At 42.6% G+C, this 23,847-nt stretch overlaps 1 protein-coding gene across 3 annotated transcripts; it reads right to left on the reverse strand.

Annotated features, from left to right (window-relative positions):
• Positions 1 to 169: 169 nt before the first annotated feature.
• LOC134458238 (interleukin-6 receptor subunit beta-like) lies at positions 170 to 23,710 on the reverse strand. Of its 3 annotated transcripts, XM_063210429.1 has the most exons (16): positions 23,614 to 23,710; positions 23,374 to 23,427; positions 22,862 to 23,158; positions 22,149 to 22,290; positions 17,069 to 17,229; positions 15,514 to 15,680; positions 15,012 to 15,153; positions 13,634 to 13,716; positions 12,959 to 13,157; positions 12,387 to 12,560; positions 11,093 to 11,188; positions 8,095 to 8,244; positions 7,288 to 7,428; positions 6,381 to 6,462; positions 5,788 to 5,869; positions 170 to 4,678 (listed from the first exon to the last, which is right to left on the reverse strand). In XM_063210429.1, the coding sequence occupies exons 1-16, from the start codon at positions 23,624 to 23,626 to the stop codon at positions 3,977 to 3,979; spliced, it is 2,685 nt and encodes an 894-aa protein (XP_063066499.1). In that variant the 5' UTR covers positions 23,627 to 23,710; the 3' UTR covers positions 170 to 3,976. The 3 variants fall into 3 exon arrangements, with proteins under 3 accessions (XP_063066499.1, XP_063066501.1, XP_063066500.1); XM_063210431.1 differs by lacking the exon at positions 12,387 to 12,560; XM_063210430.1 differs by lacking the exon at positions 8,095 to 8,244.
• Between the last annotated feature and the right edge of the window lie 137 nt (positions 23,711 to 23,847).

Below are 23,847 nucleotides of genomic sequence, written 5' to 3' on the forward strand. Positions count from 1 at the left end.
TCGCATTCTCTCTCTGCCGGCGGCAGCCAGTCATTGTAGCCTGTCTCTGACCCTTGAGTTCAATTCTTAATCCCACGTTAGGCCTTCTAGTAGTAAACTTCATAGTTTCAGTTTTGACCTTTGATACACATATTCAAGAGGGAAAAAATACAAACAGGGATTTAAAATGTAAAATCACATGCTCTTTATTACATAAAAATATGACAGGATACAATGCAAACAGTTCAGAATTCACATTCAGACGCTAGATCAATCCCAAACAACCACGCCAGTCCCTGGAGGGCATCGAGAGATGTGTTCCAGTGTATCATCACACAGAGACCAGGAAATGCATATCCTCCAATGATTTCCTTCTAGGCCACTAATGTCCATTTGAATGTCATTAGGCAGCCGACTTAACGAGGCCATGCAATGGGCCCACACTCGCCCTCCACCCATCCTATGGTGCCATTTCTAAGAAAAAAAAGAAATGGACAACAACTTCCCTTTTTCTATGTAACAGTTTTCCACGTTTTCTTTGGGCGTGACAGACTCTTGTACTTACTTATACTTACTCATTTACTCTTACCCACATCCACATCCACCAGCTCACGTACACATCCATGCATGCAATAACCACTCACCCTCGACCTCACACATGCAAATACACAACAATATTCAATAAGAGTACAAAATGTACTCAAAATATTTGTATACTTGTGGAGGTATCCATGCAGATTTTCTCTTACACTCAAACTCATTTTTTTCTGTCATGAAGTGGTAACCAGATCTTCAATATTGCAGACAGTTAAAAAAACATGTTGTTGAAAGGGTCTTTACTTAACCCACATAGTGGGGTTTACCACCCAACAAATTAAATACCACACACAAATACCACACACAAAACTTCCCTTTTCATGACTTATGTGTGGAATCAGTAAAAGGACACAGTGAAACACAGTCAGTCAGTGAAAAACACAGGCAGCTTTGGACCTTATCAACGCCTGTTGCCTCATGCACAAAGATTTCTGTATAAATGAGTTTCACACCCCTGTAGCCGTAGCCATGAGTCCGTGTCCATCACCCACTGAAGTTGCTCAGCTAGTGGTACTCATCCAACATGAGCCATGTTGGGGAATAATGGTACATTCCAGACCCAATCCAACCTAGTAGGACAGGGATGGGGAACCTTTTTCATTCGAGGGGCCACTTCAAATTACTCCGAGGTCCGTAATAGTCCTCAGAGGGCTGTACTATATGAATACAAACCAGGATTTCCCCCCGCAATTTAGGCCTATATTGAAGGCAGCCACTTGGCATCAAGGGCCGGAAACGTCCCTCCAGACATAGGTTGCCCACCCCTGTTAGGAGATGGGACTCCGAGTATCACAACACATCAATTTGTTCTGTGACAAGAAGGTTTGCTGTGCCCACAAGCACAGTGTCCAGAGCATGGAGCAGCAGCGGGATTGACATCTTTTCCCTTGTGCCAGGTGGCACAGAAAAAAACCCAGTGCCAGATAGCCCTGCAAAGTGAGCTTTGCAGGCCACTGAGGTGCACGCTTTGGGTGAAATAGTCAAAAGTAGACTTCATGATGACAGAGGGAGAGAGAAAATACAGTCTGTTGACACACACACACACACACACACACACACACACACACACACACACACACACACACACACACACACACACAGGGACATTCCTTCCCCAAGAATGCACATGCTTAGAATACAAACAGGAATTTGGAGTGTTTCAGGGTGTTCACCTTTTCTCCTTGGTGATCATCAGAGTGTAGGGACTCTTGAACTTGTTTTAGGGAAGGAAATCGGAGACACTCAAGATCGCAGATTTTTGGAACCCACCCCATTACATTTTCAGGACAGTGGACACATTGGCTTTGGATATTTCTAAAAATGTTTTCTACGTCGAAGTGTCAGCAAAATTAAAAGACACACTGAATGTGTAGAGAATTGATTGAGGACTCGGAAGATTTGCTGATGAATTGAACATTTTGGGTTGAGTTGAAATATTTAGAATATTTTGAAGTTGGGTTGAAATATTTTAAGACAAAATGAGAGGCCTCATTTGACAAAAAAACTTAATTTAACACATTTTAAGATTTTTTAAGGACCCACAGAAACCCTGTTCCTCCAGTCTTTCCCTATGGCCTACTTCCTTGTGATAAGTCATTTTTATTCAATATTTTCCAAACACTCAATTCAAAGTGAATTTTGTCATTTTCAAACTGGATTTTGAATGGGGCAAGCCCCCCAAATGTCGCTCCACACTGATAGCAAACACAATTGTTTTCTTTACCGATGCAAAGCAACACCGAAGCAAGAGGACAGAGGTCACAGGAAAGGACAGGAGAAAGCAGTTTGGCTGGCACCCAGAGAGAGAGCTGGAAGCACATTTTGGGGTGAGGGTAAGGAAGAACTGCACTTCTAACCTATTTTTATTTAAAAAAAAACAGACAAAATGAGCATAAAAATGGATTAAAAGGCAGCTCATGGCTGTGTGATTCTTCCTTACCATTTACAGGCAAATGATGACTCACTCCAAAATCCACTTCCAATTTATTTTGCCGGGTGCTAGATCAAAATAATTTTGAGGCGAGTCCCCATTTGCCTGGTTCTCATGCAGACCTCGTGTATTTCCGCCCAACATCTTGAGCTCGCATGAGGTTGGTAACAATCGGCTGCATGAGAGCCAGGTTATGTCACCATGACCACGGGAGAGAAACTGAAACCTCTGACTCACGTATTGAGGATGTAACCAGAGAGAGTAGAGAGAGAGGTTCCATTGGCCCATTGTTTCCGGGTTCTAGTATTGCAAGGGGGAGGGGGGGAAATCCCCCTTTAGGCAGACCTAGGCAGACCTAAGGACTGTTCTATTCAATGCTAGGAGCATTATGACACGCCCCTTTAGGCAGACCGGAACCTGGTCACGTTATGTTGGCATATCTCTATATACTTAAAGAATCTCTGATGTAACGGTTTGGAAATAAGCAGTTCTGTTTGGCATACCCTGTCCTCACATTCCATAAAAAAATATTCCCATTCGTGCATTCACATCACAATGTAAAAAAAAATATATATACAGTATATACTGTAGAAAGCTCTGCAAAACAGTGCAAATTCAGCTCCCACTTGGCTTAATACTATCTCTTATTTGCCGTATCTGTATATGAGTCGGTTTTGAGGGTACCATTTTCGCAGCCTGCCATTTCTCATGTTGATATTGTCAAGGTTGTTGTCTCAGCATGCAGCGTAAGTTGAAGGATGAAAGGAGCTCAGTCATGTGCAATTGAATACAGTTTTCAAGTCCTTTTTTTCTTTTTTCTTAACATGGTCTTTGTATAAAAGGGTGGTGACCAATTCACTTGCTGAAAATACTTAACTACATCATAACAACATCTCTATGACATTACAGAGAGCCATAGTGCTGAGCTAAGGGGTTAACCTCTGATAATGCACTGATGGTATAACACCAGTAGATTTTGCTCCAATAATGCAAAATTAAACTTGACTGCTGCATGTAAACGTAAACAAATCCATTCTACTATCCCAGACTTGTCCAGATAGCAACAGGAATGGCAACGTTGCCAGATCTTTCCACTCTTTAACCTGTTCTAAAAAAATACAGTTCTGGGGCACCCAAAGCGCCGGTGCCATGTGGACGCAAGTGTTGAACTACCCTGTTATGTGGGTTAAAGGGAGCACTGTAATTTCAAATCGTGAATCTGTCCTGCACACATGCTTGAGGACAACAAAGCTGACCTTAACTTCCACTTTGCAGAAAAGTCGTTTCCTATTTTTCGGTCTCTTTGCCTTTACCGCAGAAGAGGTGAACAGGAAAATAGTTGGGAGAGAGAGAGAGATTGGGTAGGGCTAGCAAATGACCCCGGGAGCCAGAATCTAACTCGGGTCCCCGGCGCAATAACAGCATGGCGCCTTAGCCACTCGAACCGCGGCCATGGCCAAGGACGAAAAGTCACTTCCAGTGTTCCCATTTGTCCGTGTATCCCTCAAAGACGTCATCCACACTGACGTACGAGGCGGGGACAGGTAGGTCGGTCCCCATGGCTGTGCTCGGCCGGTCGGCCTCCTCTTCTGGGGTGACGAGGACGCACCCCTCGTCTCCACCCGACGCGCCCTCAGAGTCTCCAGAGACAGACACCGCCGCCACCATGACCACGGCAGGCATCTGGTCCCGGTAAGGTTGGAGAAGCTCTACAGGGGACGCAGTTCCGCTCGGCTCCCCCAGAGGGTGCTGTTGACACTGCTGTTCCTTATAGTGGTCGCAATACGCCACGTCCTGGTCGTGGTCCTGCTGCGGATATGCCACATCCAGGCCCTGCTGCTGGTACCCCATGTCCTGGTCCTCCTCCTCTTGCTCCGGGCTCTCCGCTCCTCTGGCTCTCCACATGCCGTAGGAAGGATTCAGCCCCATATTCTCAGCTGGCAAGTCGCCGATGCTGCCACTGCCACTGCCACTGCGGCTGTCGGCCGGGGGCGGGGATGGGGACGGGTCCTCCTCCACGCCACACGATGACGCTGCTGCTGCTGCAGAGGAGGAGTCGATGTCAGCCACGGCTGCAAAGGTGTGGCAGTCCGCCATCTCGTCCTCTATTTGGCAGGTGAGGATCCGTTCCCTGGGATTGCTGTTCATGTCCAGGTTGTTTGAGAACAGCGGCTGTAAGAACACATATAAATACATAAATGTATACTATACACACCTATAAAACTGTTAAACTAACAAGAGAGGGAGAATAATGCTTAACCACTGAATTGACAGGTAGCTCAAGGTTTACAACCACTCTACATGTAAGATGTAGAGAATGTGAAATAACAACACAGACCATATGTCAAGACTAGTTTGTGAGGTCAAACAAAGTAAGGGAAAGGACGATTATTGACCATGACTTGAAAAAGGACATTTAGAATAGGATACAGTAACTTTTTGTGTGATTGGTAAAACCAGTGCGCGTGATAATGATATAAACGGTTGACATTTGAACCATTAGAGGATGTGCTAACATCCAAAAGTCAGATGCCAGATTGAAACATTACATTACACTTACCGTAGCTGACACCTTTATTCAAATTACAGTCATTTCAATACAGGGTATTGGTTACAGCCCCTGAAGCAATGTGGGGTTAAGGTATGGGTACCACAGCCATGGAGTGAGGGAGTGGAAGAGTGGGATCCAAACCGGCAACCCTCTGATGTACAGCCACTAGGCCACGGTTGCCAAAAAGGGGAGAAAGTCTCCCCACACTTAACTCTGTTCCCAGTTTATTAATGAATCAACTAGGACTGCACGATTATGGAAAAAATCATAATCACAATTATTTTGGTCAAAATCATAATCACGATTATTAATCACGATTATTGATTTCTGCAGATTTTTTTTGAAAATTATAACAAGATGAAATATAACCAAGAATGAATTACATGCGGGATGAGCAAAATAAAATGAATTGTAATAATTATGTAAAGGCAATAGCATGAAACTTAAGTGGACAGATTTCAGGCCAGAAACACCAGCCTGTCAGTATGTTCTGGGTTCAAGGACGCTCTCAAAAGCAGGTCACTATTACCACGATTAAATCACGATTAAAATCACGAGTTCGATTTCACTATGTTATCACGATTTTGATTATTTTTCCGATTAATTGTGCAGCCCTAGAATCAGCTATCATTTTTGACTGACATCACCAAGAGCACCAATTCCCCTCAATGTACAAAAATATGTCGGGGACAGTGCAGTCCACTACGGAGGACAGAGGAGAACGCCATACCTTCAGAGGTTTCTCCTGGGACCACATGGCCATGGAACTGTACTGAGGACTTGGGACCATCAAGTTGTTCATTCTCTTCCACCTGATCCAAAGCACAGAGTTACAACATCAGTTGCAGGACAGAGTTATAACACACCACCATGTTCCCTGTTACTAAGTGGCAGTCTTGTTCATTCGGGTGCCTGAACTGACTACATGCACCTTCATTTAATTCAATAGGGTGCCTTAGTGTTCAGGTGAAAATTCAGCCAAATACACAGCAAAGAGCCCCGATAATAAAAGCGGACATCTAAGACATATGCTGTATTCACTATATCTGACTATAATTATAAACAAACTAGTTCATTTTAAAATGTGAGAATTGAACTTTGATCTTGAGGAAATGAAATGAACACCGCCATATAAAAAACACCCCAATAATAATGAAAATGTGATAGTTGTCTGTCTCTTATTTAACCTTTTGTAAATTGTATATGTATGATATGGACCATTGTGTCTGTCGCAAATAAAGAATGAATATCTGCCTGTGCACACTCTTCTAAAATGTTGACCCCAAATGTTGAGCTGAAGTCGTTGCCTTTGATCATACTTACAGGATGAAAAGACAGACGCCACAGATGAGCACAATGACCACTCCACCCGCCACGGAAACCAGGATTCGGATTAGGGCTTTACCTAGTAGTCAAATACGGAGAAAGAAACAAAGTTGGCAGAATGGATGACTGAAAGAAAAACCATCCCCTTACTGTATGGTAGTGCAAGACATGTGCTGTCGTGAAATTACTGGAAGCATTGCAAAACCCATTCTAATCTGCAACAGCAGTTCCTGGTCGACAGCTGTGACAGGAAACATGCTGCTGACTGAGTGACCTGACCAGAGAGCAAATGGCGTAATATTTAGGTCATCTTTAGGAAGAAAGTGAAACGCTGAAAACTTTTAAAAAGTTAACCCTAAATTGATCTTTTTGTGGGTAAAATCCAACTCAAATGATGAACCTAGAGACTGATGTGCTACCTACTGTTTTTATACAGTATAGTCGTGCAGTAACTTCATATTTTGTCAAAATCGAGTTTACACTGAAATTGGTCTACATAACACAAACATTTACGTTCGAACATGAACTAGCATTTACTGTTAAAGTGGTTTCACTTTAGAAGAGAGCCTTCAGTCTACTTTGGGCTTACAGATGTCCCAAATGACTTTGAAACCAAAGTTGCTTACTACATTAGCTACTTTGCTGTTTTCAATGCATTTTCCCATTGGCAACTACAGAAGTTGCTAACAGGCTAACAATAAATGCGATTATACTCATTTAAAAAAGATCCTCAAGATATACAAAGTAGCATTCGTTTCTATGTACTGGGGACCCAAACTATACAGTAGTTATCCATCATAAAACTTTGGTGTACTCAACATTTCTAGGGTCCCCTACTGCCTACGACTACTTGGCACCCCGCTTGTTTTTGCTAATGGTAAGTGTGTGTGAAGGACAGTATTACTGTATGCTTCTGTGGTGAAGTGGGAGGGGTCGCTGTCACTGAATCCTGCAGAGGAGTGGGCTCTGACTACGACACTGTAACTCGTGTCAGGCTCCAGGTCTGGCAGCTTCAACTCGTGATGTGGGTGGTCCACAGTTCGACCTAAACATGGGCAACAAGTCAGGTTTTAATATTCACACTGAGGTAACATCCAGACCGTGAATGAAAAATCTACCAACGCCACCAGATAACCACCATTGTGCGCACCAAATAGGTGCACTGGGTAGGATGGTGGCCAGAGTAGGAACTTTGCTGCTCATTAAAACTGTGCTGCCTATTTCAAAATTGGATCTTTTCATGAATATTTACAAAGTAATACATTAATATTCATTAGTTTGACCAAAGAACAGTACGTTTTTCAGCTAAAAATGTCTATTTCTGGAAATTCAAAATATCGGACCGTGGAGAAGACGGACCATGTATTAAAAAAGGGCCATTTTCCCAATCATAAAAAATACTTGGAATTTGAAGGTCGGGGTAAGTATTCATTAAGAAGTTAACATTTGAAAATGGGCAGGATGAATTCTGAAAATAAAGTACTGAAATATTACACAGAGCACCTTTATGGCACCATTGGCATCCCTTTTCCACGTCATACAGTAAGGTTGTTGTTATTGTTATCAAAATGGTAATGACCAACTCTTCATCTCTTAGACTCTTCAGACTCTCAGATTTCAGACTTTTTGGATCGCCTTCCTAACCCATCATCACAGCAAAGGCTTAGCGACAGAAAACAAGCTAATTAGTCAAACATGTCTGGAGACTCACTGAGGTACTCTGTCTCCGAGAGCTTGTGCCAAAGTACGGTGTAGTTGAGCGCGAAGCCACAGCACTGCTCAGGACGCAGCGGCTCCCAGCCCACCGTCAGGTGACCGCTGTCAGCCTCCAGCAGTCTCAGCCCGTTGACCTTAGCCGGAGCTGGACCAGAGCACGCAGGAGAGAAGAAGAGGGTGGACAAATGCAAAAAATAATAAAAAATAAAAAAAGAAATGCAAAATAGATGACAGTCCATTACATTTGACTTAGCTGATGGATTTATTTAGATAAAAGGATATTGGTTACAGCCCCTAGAGCTATGAAGGGTTAGGTGGCTTGCTCAAGGGCACTTCAGCCATGGGTGATGTGGGATTCAAAGCTGCAACCTTCTTTGTCCAAAACATATTATTATTATTGTTATTATTATTATTATTATTATTATTATTATTATAATTACTACTATAAACCGGGCTCTAAATTAACTTTTTTCATCACCAGCCAAAATGGCTCCTTTGTTAATCTCACTGGCCAAACACACACACTCACTAATGGGTCAAAGTGGCTGGTTAGTTTTCTTTTCTTACCAGCCAAACTGAAATTTCACCATCATTTGGCCGGTTGGCTAGTGTTAATTTAGAGGATTACATTTGGCCACAAAGTACAGAAAGCATACATTAATAATTTTAGAAAATCAAGTCTGGTAGAGAAACCCTTCAAACAATATGCGTAATAATTATAGCAAAGCACATCCTCCTTATTTCTATCACAGTCAAATTAATACCATCATACGGTTCAACACAAACACCAAACTGAAGAAAGTTAGCCCGCCCAACCCATTGCATTGCATTGCAAAAAACCCCTCAAACTAGTCAAAGTGAGTTTGAAACAGTCAACTGAATGTTAACAGAATATTCTGATGCAGCTTGGTGCCTTTCCTGGGGGGGTGCTTTTGTCAAATATCTATACTTTTACTATCACCATCCTCTAAAACAGTGATTCCCCACCAGAGGCAGTTACCGAATACAAGTATCTGGGGGTGGTTTTAGATGAGAAGCTGCGATGGGAGCAGCCCACAGAAATGATCCAGAAAAAAGGACAACAGAGACTCCACTTTTTAAAGACACTTGTTTCATTTTAAGTTGATCTTAAAATAGCCAGGATGTTCTACAGTGCTTTTGTGGAGAGTGTTTTAACCTTTGGTGTCCTCTGTTGATTTGGCAATGCAACAGAGGCTCAAAAGGGGAAACTAAGGAAAATTGTGACAACCTCTTGCAAACTGATGGGCACTAACATGAAAAGTCTGGAAAACATATATGAAGAACGTTCACTCAGCAAAATTGACACAATTTTAACAGGCAGAAGACATCCATTGTTTTATACTTTTGAGCTACTGCCATCTGGCAACTGATTTAGACACCCTGCTGTTTTTAAAAACAGATCCAAGCAATCTTTTATCCCACAAGCAATTAGCTTTTTTTAACAAACATGCGAAACAAAAAGGTGATCTTAATTTGCACACCCTGTCTCAGCAGGCCTGAGAAGGAATGACATTCTAATGTTTTATCTTTTTTATAATGTTTTTGCTCATCTATTTATTTATTTGCTGCTTGCACATTCTCCCATGCTTTGTCCACGCTATGGGGTTAACTGGGACTGACCACTGTTGATGGATGACATCTGTTTTTGTCCAATGTCTTGTCTATGTTATGTGGGAATGTGTTGCTTGGGGTAAATGTGCTTGGGAATCTGACTGTATTGTGTTTGTTTTCATGTCTTATGCACCTCTCACTAGAAGAAATTTCCCCCATGGGGGATAATAAAGCTACTACTACTACTAGGTACGTGTACCACTAGGGATACGTGAGCCCACCTCAGGGGGTGAGTGGAAAAATGTAATAAGTAAGGGTTAACGTTCGGCGAGAAGGTCGCTACCGTGGAATAGCAGCACGACAGAGAGAATCTTTAGACCCCGACGCGGAGCGGAGGGGTCTTGTTCTCTCTGAAGTGCTGCTATTCCACAAAGCGACCGACTCGCCGAAAGTTAACCCGCTTATTATATGGATATACTTAAATGATTCACACATGGCGGGGACATTTCTTTAGACCTATTTAATGTTAAGATTGTTGCTGTGCAAAACAAAACAGTGCCGTTGTGGAACACCGCTAGGCAACAGCTAGGTAGCCAGGACAGGTGTTGTCTATCACAGCAGCTGATTAGAGTGACAAAAGACCGGACCCCCTGCGGAGTGATATGAAACATTCGCTTTAGCCCTCGACTTGTATACAAGCCAGTGGCTTTAGCAGTGAACGTCTTGTTGCCATTGACAGCGGTAGCCAGGACAACGGGTGCTGTCTATCACAGCAGCTGATTAGAGTCTTGTTGAAAAGTCGCTTTAGCAGTGAAAAGTCTTGTTGCCATTGACAGCGGTCTGTTATAGACCAACCCGTCCGTTATCGAAAAATAACAGACGTCCGAACGTTGGGGAGCCCCGTTGAAATGAATGGAGCATTCGACAGGTGACGTCACAACCATATAATAATAGTAATTAATATATGGAGTTTAGTCACATTGGGATGTGATAGAGGAACAGATATAGAACATGAGTGAGGGGTGTACTCATCAGATGACAAAAATGCTTAGGGGGTAGTAGAAGACAAAAAGGTTGGGAAACACTGCTCTAAAACAGTGATTCTGTGAATTGCGTAGACAAAGTTTCAAAGATATAAACTAGCAGAGTCTTTATAAAAGAATCTGAAGAGTGCTGCCCTTCGCTTCCTATAATTATCTATGTTTTATGTGGGATTCAGCACCCAGTTAAAACTGTTCGAATCAGGTGAAGGTGTGAGCGCAACTCCTTCACATTTCAAACATAGTCTTTGTAACACTATTAGAAGGCAAAACATATCCTGTGTGCTCCAGTCATCCTTGGCCCAGTCTGTCTGAAGTGGACCAACTTGTCTTCTACTGTAATACAACTGTGTTTGAAAACTAGACTGTCTAGAGACCTACCCGCTTCCTTTGCGTAGGTGTACAGAATAGTCCCAGGACCTGGGCCCTTGTCGTACAGTGGCGATATGGTAACTGTGTAGAGCTTGGAGGGCACACCTGTGGAAGCAAAAAGAGAGATGAGGGCTATGTCAGTAACCTCTCAGCAGATGGATGTAGTTCCGCCGCATTGGAGACATGTTAGGGAGACTTATTCATTTGGCGGAGGATAGAAAACTGATTTGTCACCATAACATTACATTGCCCTTAGCTGACTCTATTATCCAAAATGACATGGCTTTATTATAAGGTGCCTTGCTCAAAGGCACTTCAGCTATGGATGGAGTAGTAGGGTAAGGTCATGGTGTGATTGGAACTGGCAACCACGCTTCACAGTAGGAAAGGTGGGAACACAACTGTTATGTCCCCCAATGCAATATTGTTTCTCGTTTTTTAACAGTTCATATGCTTTCGTTTCACTGTCCATCTAATACAGGGGTCCCCAAACTTTTTTCTTGTGTAGTGTTGGGAAGTTCTTTCTGTTTTTTTCTCTGTGAGGATTGCTTCTTTGGGCCAGCTCAAATGGTGAGGTGCACAGAGGTGGAGGGCCGGTCAAAGGGGCATGGCGGGCCGCATCCGGCCCCCGGGCCTTAGTTTGGGGACCCCTGATCTAATATATGGATTGAATGTTAGTTGTTAAAATTATAGAATTTTGATATTATTTACATTTTACCAAGTGTTCCAACTTCATCAGAGTTTGGGTTTGTACATTTACCTAGACCAGTCGTTCTCAACCTTTTTGAACAAATGCCCCATGAACCTCATCATAAGCCTCCCAATGCCCCCTTGGCCTCATCATAAGCCTGCCAACGCCCCCTTAGTATTAAAAATGACAGACTAATGCACCCAAATGACAATTAAGCCCCGCCCCCTCTTAGCTGTAGCCCTCTCAACGCCCCCTAGGGCTCCCCAACGCCCCCTGGGCGTTAATGCCACTGTCAAGAATTATTTGAATCTACGTGAATCATATCACCAACTGACTTCCTGTGCCTCCTTAGTCACAACACTGAATTCCGTGGTTCTGGTTGGTTTCTAGGAAACTAGAAGCCAGACAGGATGTGACTCAAAAAGTGACTTTTGTCACCACAAGAGGCTAAAAACTGCTAAATTTGAGTCTGCTTGGAGTAACATACAAAGCATTTGAGTGCGGCGTACGCAGATGAATGAACAATTGAAGAGTCAGATGATTGAGACTGTGCCTATCTGTCTCAATTTTTTTTTTTTTTTTTTTTAAACAATCACTGATGTAATTGCTCACCGGCGATTGAGATGTTTGCGTATGCAGTTTTCTCCCAAAAAGGTGTGCCTTGCTGTGCAGCCTCTGTGAACCACTCCACAACGTAGCCATCAGCTGGTGTCAAAGGTGGCTCCCAGGATATGGAAATAACCTCATTTACAGCATTGGCAACAGGCCTTAGCACCGGATTCAGTTCTGACCATAGGGGGAAAAGAGAGAGAAACACAGGTCACACTGTCACAGTCACTGACTTTTGAAATCCCTTTATTGAACCATTGCACGGTCTATACATCCACAAAAAATGGTGAACACACCCCCCGAACCCTTGTCCACCCACCCTAACCCATTAAAATCAACCCATTACCGATGGAAAACCAGCCCACCACCTGTACTGACTGACCATACCCCCTTATCCACGCACCACTTCTTTGCAAACGTATCAGTATTCCCTGTGACCTGATAGTAAGTGTTTCTCTGACTAAGGCACTAAAGAGTACCCAAACCCAGGAAGCCAACACATCTCTGGATTAAGAGCACACCATAATCTACAAAACAGAAAAAAGTCAAACTTTACTGAAAACTTTGACAGTTACCTTCATCAATGCTGGGGATCTTGAAAAGGCTGTGATGAAGCATTGCGTTATCTCGATGTACACCAATCATTATCTCGTGTGCCGAGCCGCTTAGTGAAACTGTGGCATGTTTCTCAGTTGGTGGCATTTTGGATTTGATCAGTATCGAGTCAACAGAAAGTCGGTACTCATCAAAAGCCATGCATTCAGGCGATGGACCCTGCGTAGAAAGAAAACTTTGGTTTGCAGCCTCTTTGTGCAGATGGGCCCGCCAACGAGCCTGTTTTCTTTTTACTCATAAAACTGTACTACACTATAACAACATTGCTAGGACATTATAGAGAACATTGGTCATTACAATTTAGGTCACAAACAACTAACATTGGCTCTACGTAAAGGGGTAAATGTAATAAACAGAGGCAGTCTTACAGCATGCCCACTGCCCAGGAATGTTTTTTTTAAATTGAATTTTAATTGATTAATTAATTCATTCATTCATAAATACAACTGTCAAAAATATCTTCAAAAATAATATAAATGATTCCCAAAAAAATATCTTGGTGTGTTTTTTTTCTTTTTACTCGAATATAACAACACTGTCTTGCATCATGGAAATGGAAATCTCTTTTGTTTTTTTTGTCACCCAGCATCGCACTGTTGATTAGCCTAAGAAATCTTCAAAATGTCTTCAAGTACCTTCCACATGAGCTGAACAAGCCTTGATCCGTTTCCAATCCTCTCCAACACTTTGCTCCACAAATACAATGGCACAGTGCTTACTGGGGACAAAGAGGAGAACAGGGAAGTGAATGCTTACACACATCAAGTCAAAGTCACAATTGTTTATTTGCCATTTGTGCATGATGAACTAGTAGTCCAGGCACAAAGGAACTCTTGCGCAGGCCCCCTGAGTCAATAAATAGAAATAAAAAGACATTCAATAAAAAACATGCTTTTTTGTAGAAATGCAGGAAATGCTGTCTGCTCTACTGTGTGTCAGGTTGTATGTGCAGTGCTTGTGTCTGAGCAGAGTTAGCTGAATGGAGCGGGTCTTTAATGATTCTCGCCGCTCTCTTCATCATGATCTTGAAGATAAAGGACGTGTGCACATTAGACATCTAAAAAGCAATGAAGCCAACACTTTGATCTCTCTGGATCTTCATCAGAGGCACTTACTTTTTTCTACAAGCAAAACAGTGTGCAAGCCACCTGTTCTAAAATACACACATGGTCTCTAGTTACTAGCAAAGTAAATGCTAGGGACAAGGCACCCCCCTTGTCGCAGAGATGCTGCAGGGGGGTGGCAGATAGAATGGGCTTTTTATAAAAACACGGGAATTAATAGTTAAGATAAATTAATAACACAGTACTCGCATATAAGGCCAATACATGTGTTTACTTTTCCTACGAGTATCACATTAGAATTTAGCAAAATTAATGGATAAATAATATTTGCCCTTTGGAATATGGGGGAGTGGGGATCGTGAAAATGTTCTTAGATGCAAATCATTGGTAGATGCAATCATTGGTGGGTTGGTTGCACTACTAGACATTACAGAAGTTACAGTCAGTTCAGTTTACTTTATTGGCACCCATAGGTGGTAAATGGTTTTGCAGGTTGAGAGAGGAATGCATGTCCTTACATATTATCCTTACATATACACATGACACATATAACATGGAATCTAAAAACGTATCCACAAGAATAAATATTACAAGGACAGTGCTGACATATAACATACAACATATACGCACACACGCAAAAAATGCTTGCAGTACGATAAACCAGAAATGTGTCTTCTTTGCTTTACACTATACGGTATGCAATGCCTCACATTCACCCACATACATTTCCAATACAAACACGAATACAAACACGAATACAAACTCTCTCTCACACACACACACGCACACGCACACGCACACGCACACACACGTTTTAAGACATCAGATGCAAATTGCTACCGTGCAAGGTGCAAAATGTCTTGCCATCTTTTGCACAGTGAGGATGTAAACACATGACTTTAGATGTCCATCAATGCCAAGACACAAGTAACAAAACGCATTTGCTTACCATTGAGGAATGAGAGGACAGGCTGGTCTACGCTCCAGTCACTGAACAAAGAACCACCACATTGACACCGCATTTTTACACTGTAGTTAGTGCAAGGCTTTATGTCAAATATGTCGACAGCTGCATTTCCTTCAGACAGACTCTAAATCAGAAGACATTACATTACATTACATGACACTTAGCTGAGCGTTTTATCTAAAGCAACTCACAGTTATTTTAATCCGTTAAAACACGGAATTATTTATACATTTGTTATTACCAGAATGGCAATGACCGAGTCGTATTGCATTCCTGAAGGCGCTGTGTTACTACTGTATGTCGTAATAGAGTAGTACTTTGGTAATTAACCTTTCAATGACTATTACAGCATGTCCTCAGCAAGTATGTTTTAGTCACATGCATAAAAAATCATTTCTACACTCAACTCAATTTGACAAAATACCTAGATACTTCTGGCCGTTTTTCGTTTGCAATTAACATCAAATTTTGAAAACAAGCTTACTGTGTGAATGCTGCCTTTTTCCATGTACTGGTACTTCACCTCACACCTCATGGTCTCACGTCCGCAATGGCACCAGTCCTTAGAAATGGGACACGACTCAGTCCTGGATGACACTGTGATTCTGTTTGGATGGGGATCCACACGAAGGCTCGGGCGATCAAATTTGACTACAGGAAACACAACAGTATGTCACAATTTGCCACCACTACTAATAAAAGTCTGAATCATTGCATATTATGCTTTCCAACACAACTACTACTTATGTTTCCATACTCTTGTCGTTCCTGTTTTTGTTTGAACAATGAACATAGCCTGATTTTTTATTTTATTTTTTTAAATGATGGGAGAAAAATAACGCTCTATATAGACACAAAGCCCATCATTTTCTAACAGGCTTCCAATTATACAACTCTCACATTCAGGTAATTGTTTGGGTTAATGTTCATTCACCCAAAGTGTGAAAACTAAAATGAGAATAGGAACAAAACTATATTCATGGCAATTTTCTCCCTTCTCCTCCGTCCTTGTTTTTTTTCAACTTTTCATGGTTATCATTCTAGTACATCAGAATACCATAGTAAGCTTTTGACCAGGAGGCAAACAGTAGCCTACCTGGATGACTCTATACCCGGTTATATTTGCAGTAGGCAAATGATGGTTACTTCGATATCCCAGAAGTCTGTGGGAGTTCAACAACTGTACAGCCATTGGTCATTAGTACCATCAGGGGCGCCCACCCAGCAACTGGAACACTGGAACTATTGCCCTCTTACTGTAGAGACGAGGCTAAATTCCTGCATTCTGTGCTCTAATGATACAGACGTCATATAAACAGCCTGGAGAACTAAACCTGACCTGGGAAGACTGGCTCCCCACATATTGGCATCCTGACTGCAACTGACACCATCAGTATGGAAGCAGGTCTGGCCAAACAGGCATCTCCACTGGGTTGGTCACACCCAGTGCCCAGCTCCCATGTCATGTCAAGTCCTCTATGGACAGTTAATCAATTCAAACTCAAAGCAGGCTGCTGTTTGCCAGAGGAGGCTCTACAAGAACTTCATGAAAGAACTCCAGAGGCACTGTTACCAGGGCCGGATTAAAGTGGCCCAAGGCCCCTAGGCTACAGGTTCGATAGCGAAATTAGATAGACAGTGTCATAATTGCAAGCTAGGAATTAAGGATAACATGTCTTCCAGCTGTGGAGAGATGTATTAGCAAGATTTAAAACTGTACTGCACATTACAGATTCATTTTCCAATATTGCACCTTGTCACAATTGTGCAATTTTTCACTTTTGGCCTATAGTGGGTCCACTGGCAGGTGCTAATTGTAAGGAGGCAGTGTCTACCACAGGTTTCGGATGCACCCCTAATCTTCTCTCTCCTAATCTAAGGGGCAATCAATTTTAATTAATCAAAATGGGCTCCTGATGTGCAGCTTTGCCCTTTGCATTGAGTTTACATCGCCAGGTAGATGACTGATTACACTTGTTTTCAGGAAGCCACTCATGACACCACAAAGGCTTTCAACCGAGTGAAGCAGGAACACTTACTTGTCTTCCACACCTCAAAGTGGACAGTAGTCGATGCATTCCCTGCAGCATTGCTTGCATGCACAGTGATGGTCATGTTCCCACTTTTACCTGTGGCGTTATTAAACTGGCATGCGTGCCCATGGCCAGCGGGAGGATGGCAATACCTCAGCTTCTTCGCCCTGTAGAGGGACAGGAAGGACATCTTTAATAGCCAGGCTGTGCCCTCCTACTGACGCAACACTTTCAGCGTTGCAACTAGTCAGGTCAAGAGCAATGCAATGTACTTTCTGAGTTCCCGAAAATAAGGGAACTCCTCCCACTTTGTCAGTAAGCAAACAACCATAAGCAAACCAAGGGAGGCGGGTCAACCGTGCTGTTTGGGAAATGTTAATTGTTTTGGTCTTGGTCAGGCCAAATCTCAAGGTGCGTTGCAATATGCGACCTTGCCTCCTCCATTTGCCTCCTCCACTTGCTTCTCTCCTCGTACCAGGAAGTAATATGTCATGATGACATCACTGACCACAGCATTATATTTCAATATCTTGCAAAAGCTCAATTGTAAAGCCTTCTTCTCATTTGCAATTGGGATGGTGAATGAAAAACAGTCCCTCAAAAGTTAATAATAATTGTATTTGTATAGCACTGTGTCATACAAGGCATGTAACTCAAAGTGCTTAACAAATGGGAAAAAACATTGTTAGAGATAGATTTAAAAGGAGAGGTATAGAGGAGAGGCAGAAAAAGCAGGAAGGCAGAGGAAGAAGAGATAGACAGAGAAAGTAGAGTCATAAGGTCAACGTAGGTTAGGACCAGGATTCTTAGATGTGTAAGGTCCATAGTGGCTGGGCCTATCATAAGTCATAGATAGTCACACAGAGATTGGGCGCTCAGGTGCGGCCCCTGGTGGCATCAGGGGTGAGGAAAAACTCCCTTTCGCTTGATTCATAGTTTGTGAGGGGGAAAAAAAGCTCAGTGAGGTCTGAGAAAAAAGACCCCCTGTAGTCAGGAAGAAACCTCAGGCAGAGACCAGCGGCCACCTAGGGGAGCCCCCTGCCAGGGCTGGATTGCGAGTAGTAAGGGCGCTGCGGCGGCTGGGACACTATGACGCCTTGGCAGCTAGGAGTTGGCAAGGATGAAGAGGTGGGTCTTCAGCTGCTTCTTAAAGGAGTCGACGGAGGTGGCTGATCGGATCTCGATGGGGAGGGCGTTCCATCTCTTGGGCGCATAGCAGGCAAACGCGGCGTCGCCGATCTTCTTCTGCGGGGGGGTGGGGGTCCTTAGCAGCTTGGCATCAGTGGACCTGAGAGCTCGAGCAGGGGCATAAAAAGAGAGCATGTCTGAGATATAGCTAGGGGCAAGTCCATTTAATGCTTTAAATACTGTGAGCAGAATCTTAAAGTCGATTCTGTATGAGACAGGTAACCAGTGCAGGTCTGCCAAGACAGGAGAGATGTGCTCTCTCATTCTGGTTCTTGTTAGGATTCTTGCCGCAGAATTTTGAATGAGTTGCAATTTGTCAATTAATTTTTTTGGGAGACCGGAGAAAAGAGCATTGCAGTAGTCTATCCTACTGGTGACAAAGGCATGAATAAGTTTCTCAGCGTCTTGTCGGGGGGCCAAGCCGCGCACTTTGTTGACATTTCTAAGATGGAAAAAAGCAGATTTTGTTATCTTGTTGATGTGAGGCTCAAAGCTCAAATCCGAGTCTATGACCACACCTAGGCTAGTAACCTTATCTTTAATGTGTATGCTTAGGTCACCTAGGCTTGAGTGGAGTTTTGCACGTTTTTTCTTAGGCCCAATGAGCAACACTTCAGTTTTATCTTCATTTAATTTTAGGAAGTTACTGTTCATCCAATCTGTAATGGCAGACATGCATTTAGTCAAGGCATGAATGGCAGTGGTTTGGCTAGGCTCGACAGAGATATATAGTTGAGTGTCATCGGCATAGCTATGAAAATCAACATTGTGCTCTCTGATGATGGAGCCCAGGGGCAACATATAGAGAGAGAAGAGGAGAGGGCCCAAGCAACTACCCTGAGCAACTCCAAAAGGCACATCATACTTGTTGGAGACGTATTCTCCGATGGTGACAAAAAACTGTCTTCCTGTAATATATGTTTTGAACCACTCTAAGACGTGACCGGACAAGCCTACCCAAGATTCAAGGCGGTCAATTAGTATGTTGTGGTCTATCGTGTCAAAGGCGGCACTGAGGTCGAGGAGGATAAGTGCTGAAACTTTGTTTGCGGCAGTGTTGAGCCTAAGATCACTTATTATTTTGGTTAGTGCTGTTTCGGTGCTATGGTTGGCTCTAAAGCCTGATTGGAATTTTTCCAAGATATCATTCCCAGCCAGATGTTGATTAAGCTGTTTAGATACAACTTTTTCTAGTACCTTGCTTATAAAGGGGAGGTTTGATATAGGTCTGTAGTTGTTTAAAGAATTCTGATCTAAATTTGTCTTTTTTTAGGAGTGGCTTTACCATGGCTGTTTTGAATGAGCTTGGAAAAATGCCTGTAAGCATAGAGGTGTTAACAATTTGCAGTAAAGGTGCTGCTAAGCAACCAAGTACGTTTTTTAGCAGATATGTGGGGATCGCGTCAAGGCTGCAGGTAGACTGCTTACTTTCCCTGACTATTTTACAGAGGTCGTCCTCTGTAATTGGACAAAACTTTTGGAAGCTCTCAGGTCTCCTAGGGGGGTTTAACCCTCCCCTCGGTGTATCGCCTGAGTGGGCGACAGAGGTTGCTGCGTTTCCACCTTGGATGCCTTCTCTAATGTCGGCAATCTTTTTATTAAAAAATCTAGCAAATTCCTCGCACTTGGCATGTGATGCTGCATTTAGGTTGTTATTGCTATGTGTTGGATTAAGCAGGTGGTCAATAGTGGAAAAAAGAACTTTCACATTATGCTGGTTGTCTGCTATGATTTGGGAAAAATATGCTTTTCTCTCTGAGCGTACCGCATTATTGTAGGAGGAGATCTCATCCCTAAGGGATTGTCTGTGGACTTCTAATTTAGTTTTCCTCCAAAGACGCTCGGTTACTCTGCATTTTCTTTTTAAGGCTCTAAGTGAGTCATTCATCCAAGGTGAATACCTAGCTCTGGTTCTTGTCGTCGTTCTAATTGGAGCTATGTTATCTAGAATTCCTCTTAAGTTGTTGTTGAAGCTATCAACCATTTCATCAGGTGTGCAGTGACCATTTAGTAGGTCACCTGATTTGATGAGGTCTGAAATCTTAAGCTCAGCAGAGGCATTAATGCGTCGTCTGTGAATGACATTGTTGGGTGTGCTAATTTGTGTTGAAATGTCAAAATCAAAATCAAAAAACACACAGTGGTGGTCGGAGAGGCTGACGTCCGTGACCGATATATTGTTGATATCAAGTGCATGTGAAATAACAAGGTCAAGTGTGTTGCCTTTTCGATGGGTAGGCTGTTCTGTAACATTCTGGACGAGACCGAATCCATTTAATGTGTCTAAGAAAGACTTGGCTATTGCGTCATCTGATTTATTTACGTGGATATTAAAGTCGCCAGCAATTATTGCTTTGTCATAGTTAGTAAGTACGTCCGACAAGTTGTGGTGGCTAGGCTGACAGCTGGGAAGTCGTTTTCTCCACGGAGGAGGGTCCAGGAGACGGGACGAGGAAACAAGCGCAAGTGGAGGAGGCAAGGTCGCATATTGCAACGCACTCGAAGAGATTTGAACGTGGATGATAATCAGGCTACAAATTTAAGGCCATTGTGTAAAGTTTTGAAGAATCTGGGCCTGCAGTATGGCTAATGTAGCAAAAAGACAAAAGAAAGAAATAACTAGAATCTGATGTCCTTGGTTAGGAAAAATAGTACAGTACAGAACAAAATGTAAAATTTAAAGCTAACAGGATTTCAGTCAGTAGGTTATTGGTGCGCACATCCAAGACGCAGGTGCATGACAAAAGGTCAGAATAGGCCTACTGTGAAAATAAAGATGAATGTCCGCACACAGCTCCCCTGTTGCTTTTTTTTTTTCAAGTGAGTGTTTTCGAGCTAGTCACTCTTCATCAGACTTAAAGGTAAAATGGATAACATGATACATCAGTCCAGTTCCGATTGGATGGTACACCAGATACAAAGTGCTTCCCCAAAGTATACACCAATATTTACAAATACATTTATACCACGATACATCAGGCATTATCAAATATCCAAACATATTTACAAAATATATTTACAAAATATTTACATAAAACTACAAACTTATATTTCAAGTAAAAAAAACAAAAACATAATTGTAAGCTCATAAAGTCTTAGAGTGTACAGAGAGATCTATTCAGAGTACTTGACAGAGCATCAGGCCGGTGGCCATCATAAATTCAAGTAAACATGATAAGTTGTCTATCCAGTCAAAAGGTTGACATTTTCATCAAGGAGACTACAGCAGGCCTACAGCATTGTGTTAAAATCTTCATTGCAGTAATTACTCAATTCCAAAAGTTATGTTAAGTTTTGAAGAATCTGGGCCTGCAGTATGGCTTGTGTAGCAAAAAGAAAAAAAGAAAGAAATAACTAGAATCTGATGTCCTTGATTGGGCAAAATGGTTCAAGATGACGCACGATTAAGATGGTTGGACCATCCATGTCCAGTACAAAATGTAAAATTTAAAGCTAACAGGATTTGGCTTGTGTAGCATGATAGAACCTGGCAATTCAATATTAATAACATGAAATGTATATAAAAGCCAGACACCTCAGGTCATACAATGGTCCCTCAAGGCCAGATGAAGTAAAGCACACATAACACACATAACAGCACAGCCTACCAGTACACTTCTGCACAAAATCTGAAGACCAAACAAATGGTAAGAATGAATTATGCTCTTTTGCATTTTGAAGCTTTAGCTGAAAGTTCTAAGCAGTTCTAGGCTATTAGTTGCTGGAGGGCGGGATGCCCCAAGTCTACAGCCATGTAGCCTATGCGTTACTCCAGCCATGGCTGGAATGTTGAAATTCAGAAGTACAAATTGATCATTTTGAAAAATGCATCCGTGTGTAGATTTTGAGCAGCAGCTATTGAACTCAACATGATCAAGCGGAGTTGGACACAACCTACTTGTTCATGGTGACCACATAATGAGTGCCAGTGGGATTTCCAGCCCCGTCCCAGCGGCACGTAGTGTAGGAAGGGGAAAGGAAACGTGTGGCACACGATATGTTGGCAGGCTCCTTTGGAGGTTCCATGCCCATTCCTACATCTGGTCCAAGAAAAAACACACACACACACATGTAAACAAAAGGTTTTTACGTTTTAAAGGGCAACCAAAATGGTTTAGTAGTTTATTATGCGTAGAAATTGTTTTAAATCACATTTTGTTTTATACCACTACACTGCATTTGGCCAACGTTGCCCATGCACTTCATATAAGGCAGGGGTATTCAATTAAAAGTCACCAAGGGCCAGTTTTTCAAATTCCCTCCAGTGGCGCCTGAACCTAGATTATGTATAACTGCAAGCAGCATGGCGTTTGGGTGCAAAACAAGCAGATATCTTTCCAGACAGACCCTTCTCTATTTCATACTTATGGTCTATTTATGACAATGTTTTAGATAAAATGTTACTCTCATGTGATTTGTATAGTAGAGATATCCCCAACCTGTGTTAGTGATTGCAAATTATGCACAGTCACAGATACATATTTGTTTTCATTTTGTTCTGACCTTACGGGGGCCATAACTTTGCCATCCAAGGGCCGCATCTGGCCCCAGGGCCTCCATTTGAATAGTCCTGTACTAAGGCCATCATCAAGCACTTCCATTGATACTCACCATGCGTTCGGACAATGGTGCCACCCAGCACTTGATCGCGCATATGGCATTCCACGGTAGGCTTACCATGAAGAGAAAAATTGGCTATGGTGACCGTGGCATGGGTGTCATTGTGGTCATAGAAGCGCTCGTCAACCCTCTGGTTGTTCAATGTCCAATATACTTCACTCAGGCTGAAATCCGAAAACTTCGTGCGGCAAATACCGCTTGTTGGAGCCTTGAACACCACTGTGACATTGGAGCCGAACTCCACCATCAAATCTTTAGGGGCAACTTCACATATCTCCGCGGCGTGACCTGTCAAAAGTAATACATGTATCACTTTTTACAGGTAATTTTTACGCCTGTATCATCTTGGTAGGCTACGGCTACCCAACACACATAGACCTACCAGAGGTATACAACTCAAAAGTCAAGCAACTACTTGCATCACATTGCAAGTTCCTAAATTACGCGCTGTGCGTTGGTGACGTAGACAAAATAATAGAATCGATCCGTACACGTTTACTCACCAAGACAAACCACTGTGAAAAACACACAGCCCAAATAGAAGACAGTCGTATGACCTGTGGAAACAGGGTAAGCTGTAAACTCAACTGTCTTGGTCTACAAAAGCCATAAAGAAACTGATGGGTCGACATTTTCATCACGACTCGGTTAAAAAGCAAAACAGACGTTCAAGCCCAAACTTCACCAGAAAGATCGTACAGCATTCTCTCTGTCCGGACAATTGGACCGATATGTTTTCTTACCGAAACGTCTCATTTTTTCCCACGCAGTTACGTTCAGAAGGTCTCATTTTATGAAGCGGTCCGTCTCACTTGACACAACAATATGCCCGGAAACTAAAGGGAATATTTCCCAACCCCGCTACTACATCATAACAGGGTAGGCAGTTCTCAGGAACTGAATCATGTGACGAGACCAGCGGCGATGTTTGAATGATGGGCTACTTTTTATACCCAGGGGGTGATTTGTTTTGCGTT

Source organism: Engraulis encrasicolus, chromosome 11, assembly GCF_034702125.1.
Source record: "Engraulis encrasicolus isolate BLACKSEA-1 chromosome 11, IST_EnEncr_1.0, whole genome shotgun sequence".
NCBI lineage: Eukaryota > Metazoa > Chordata > Actinopteri > Clupeiformes > Engraulidae > Engraulis > Engraulis encrasicolus.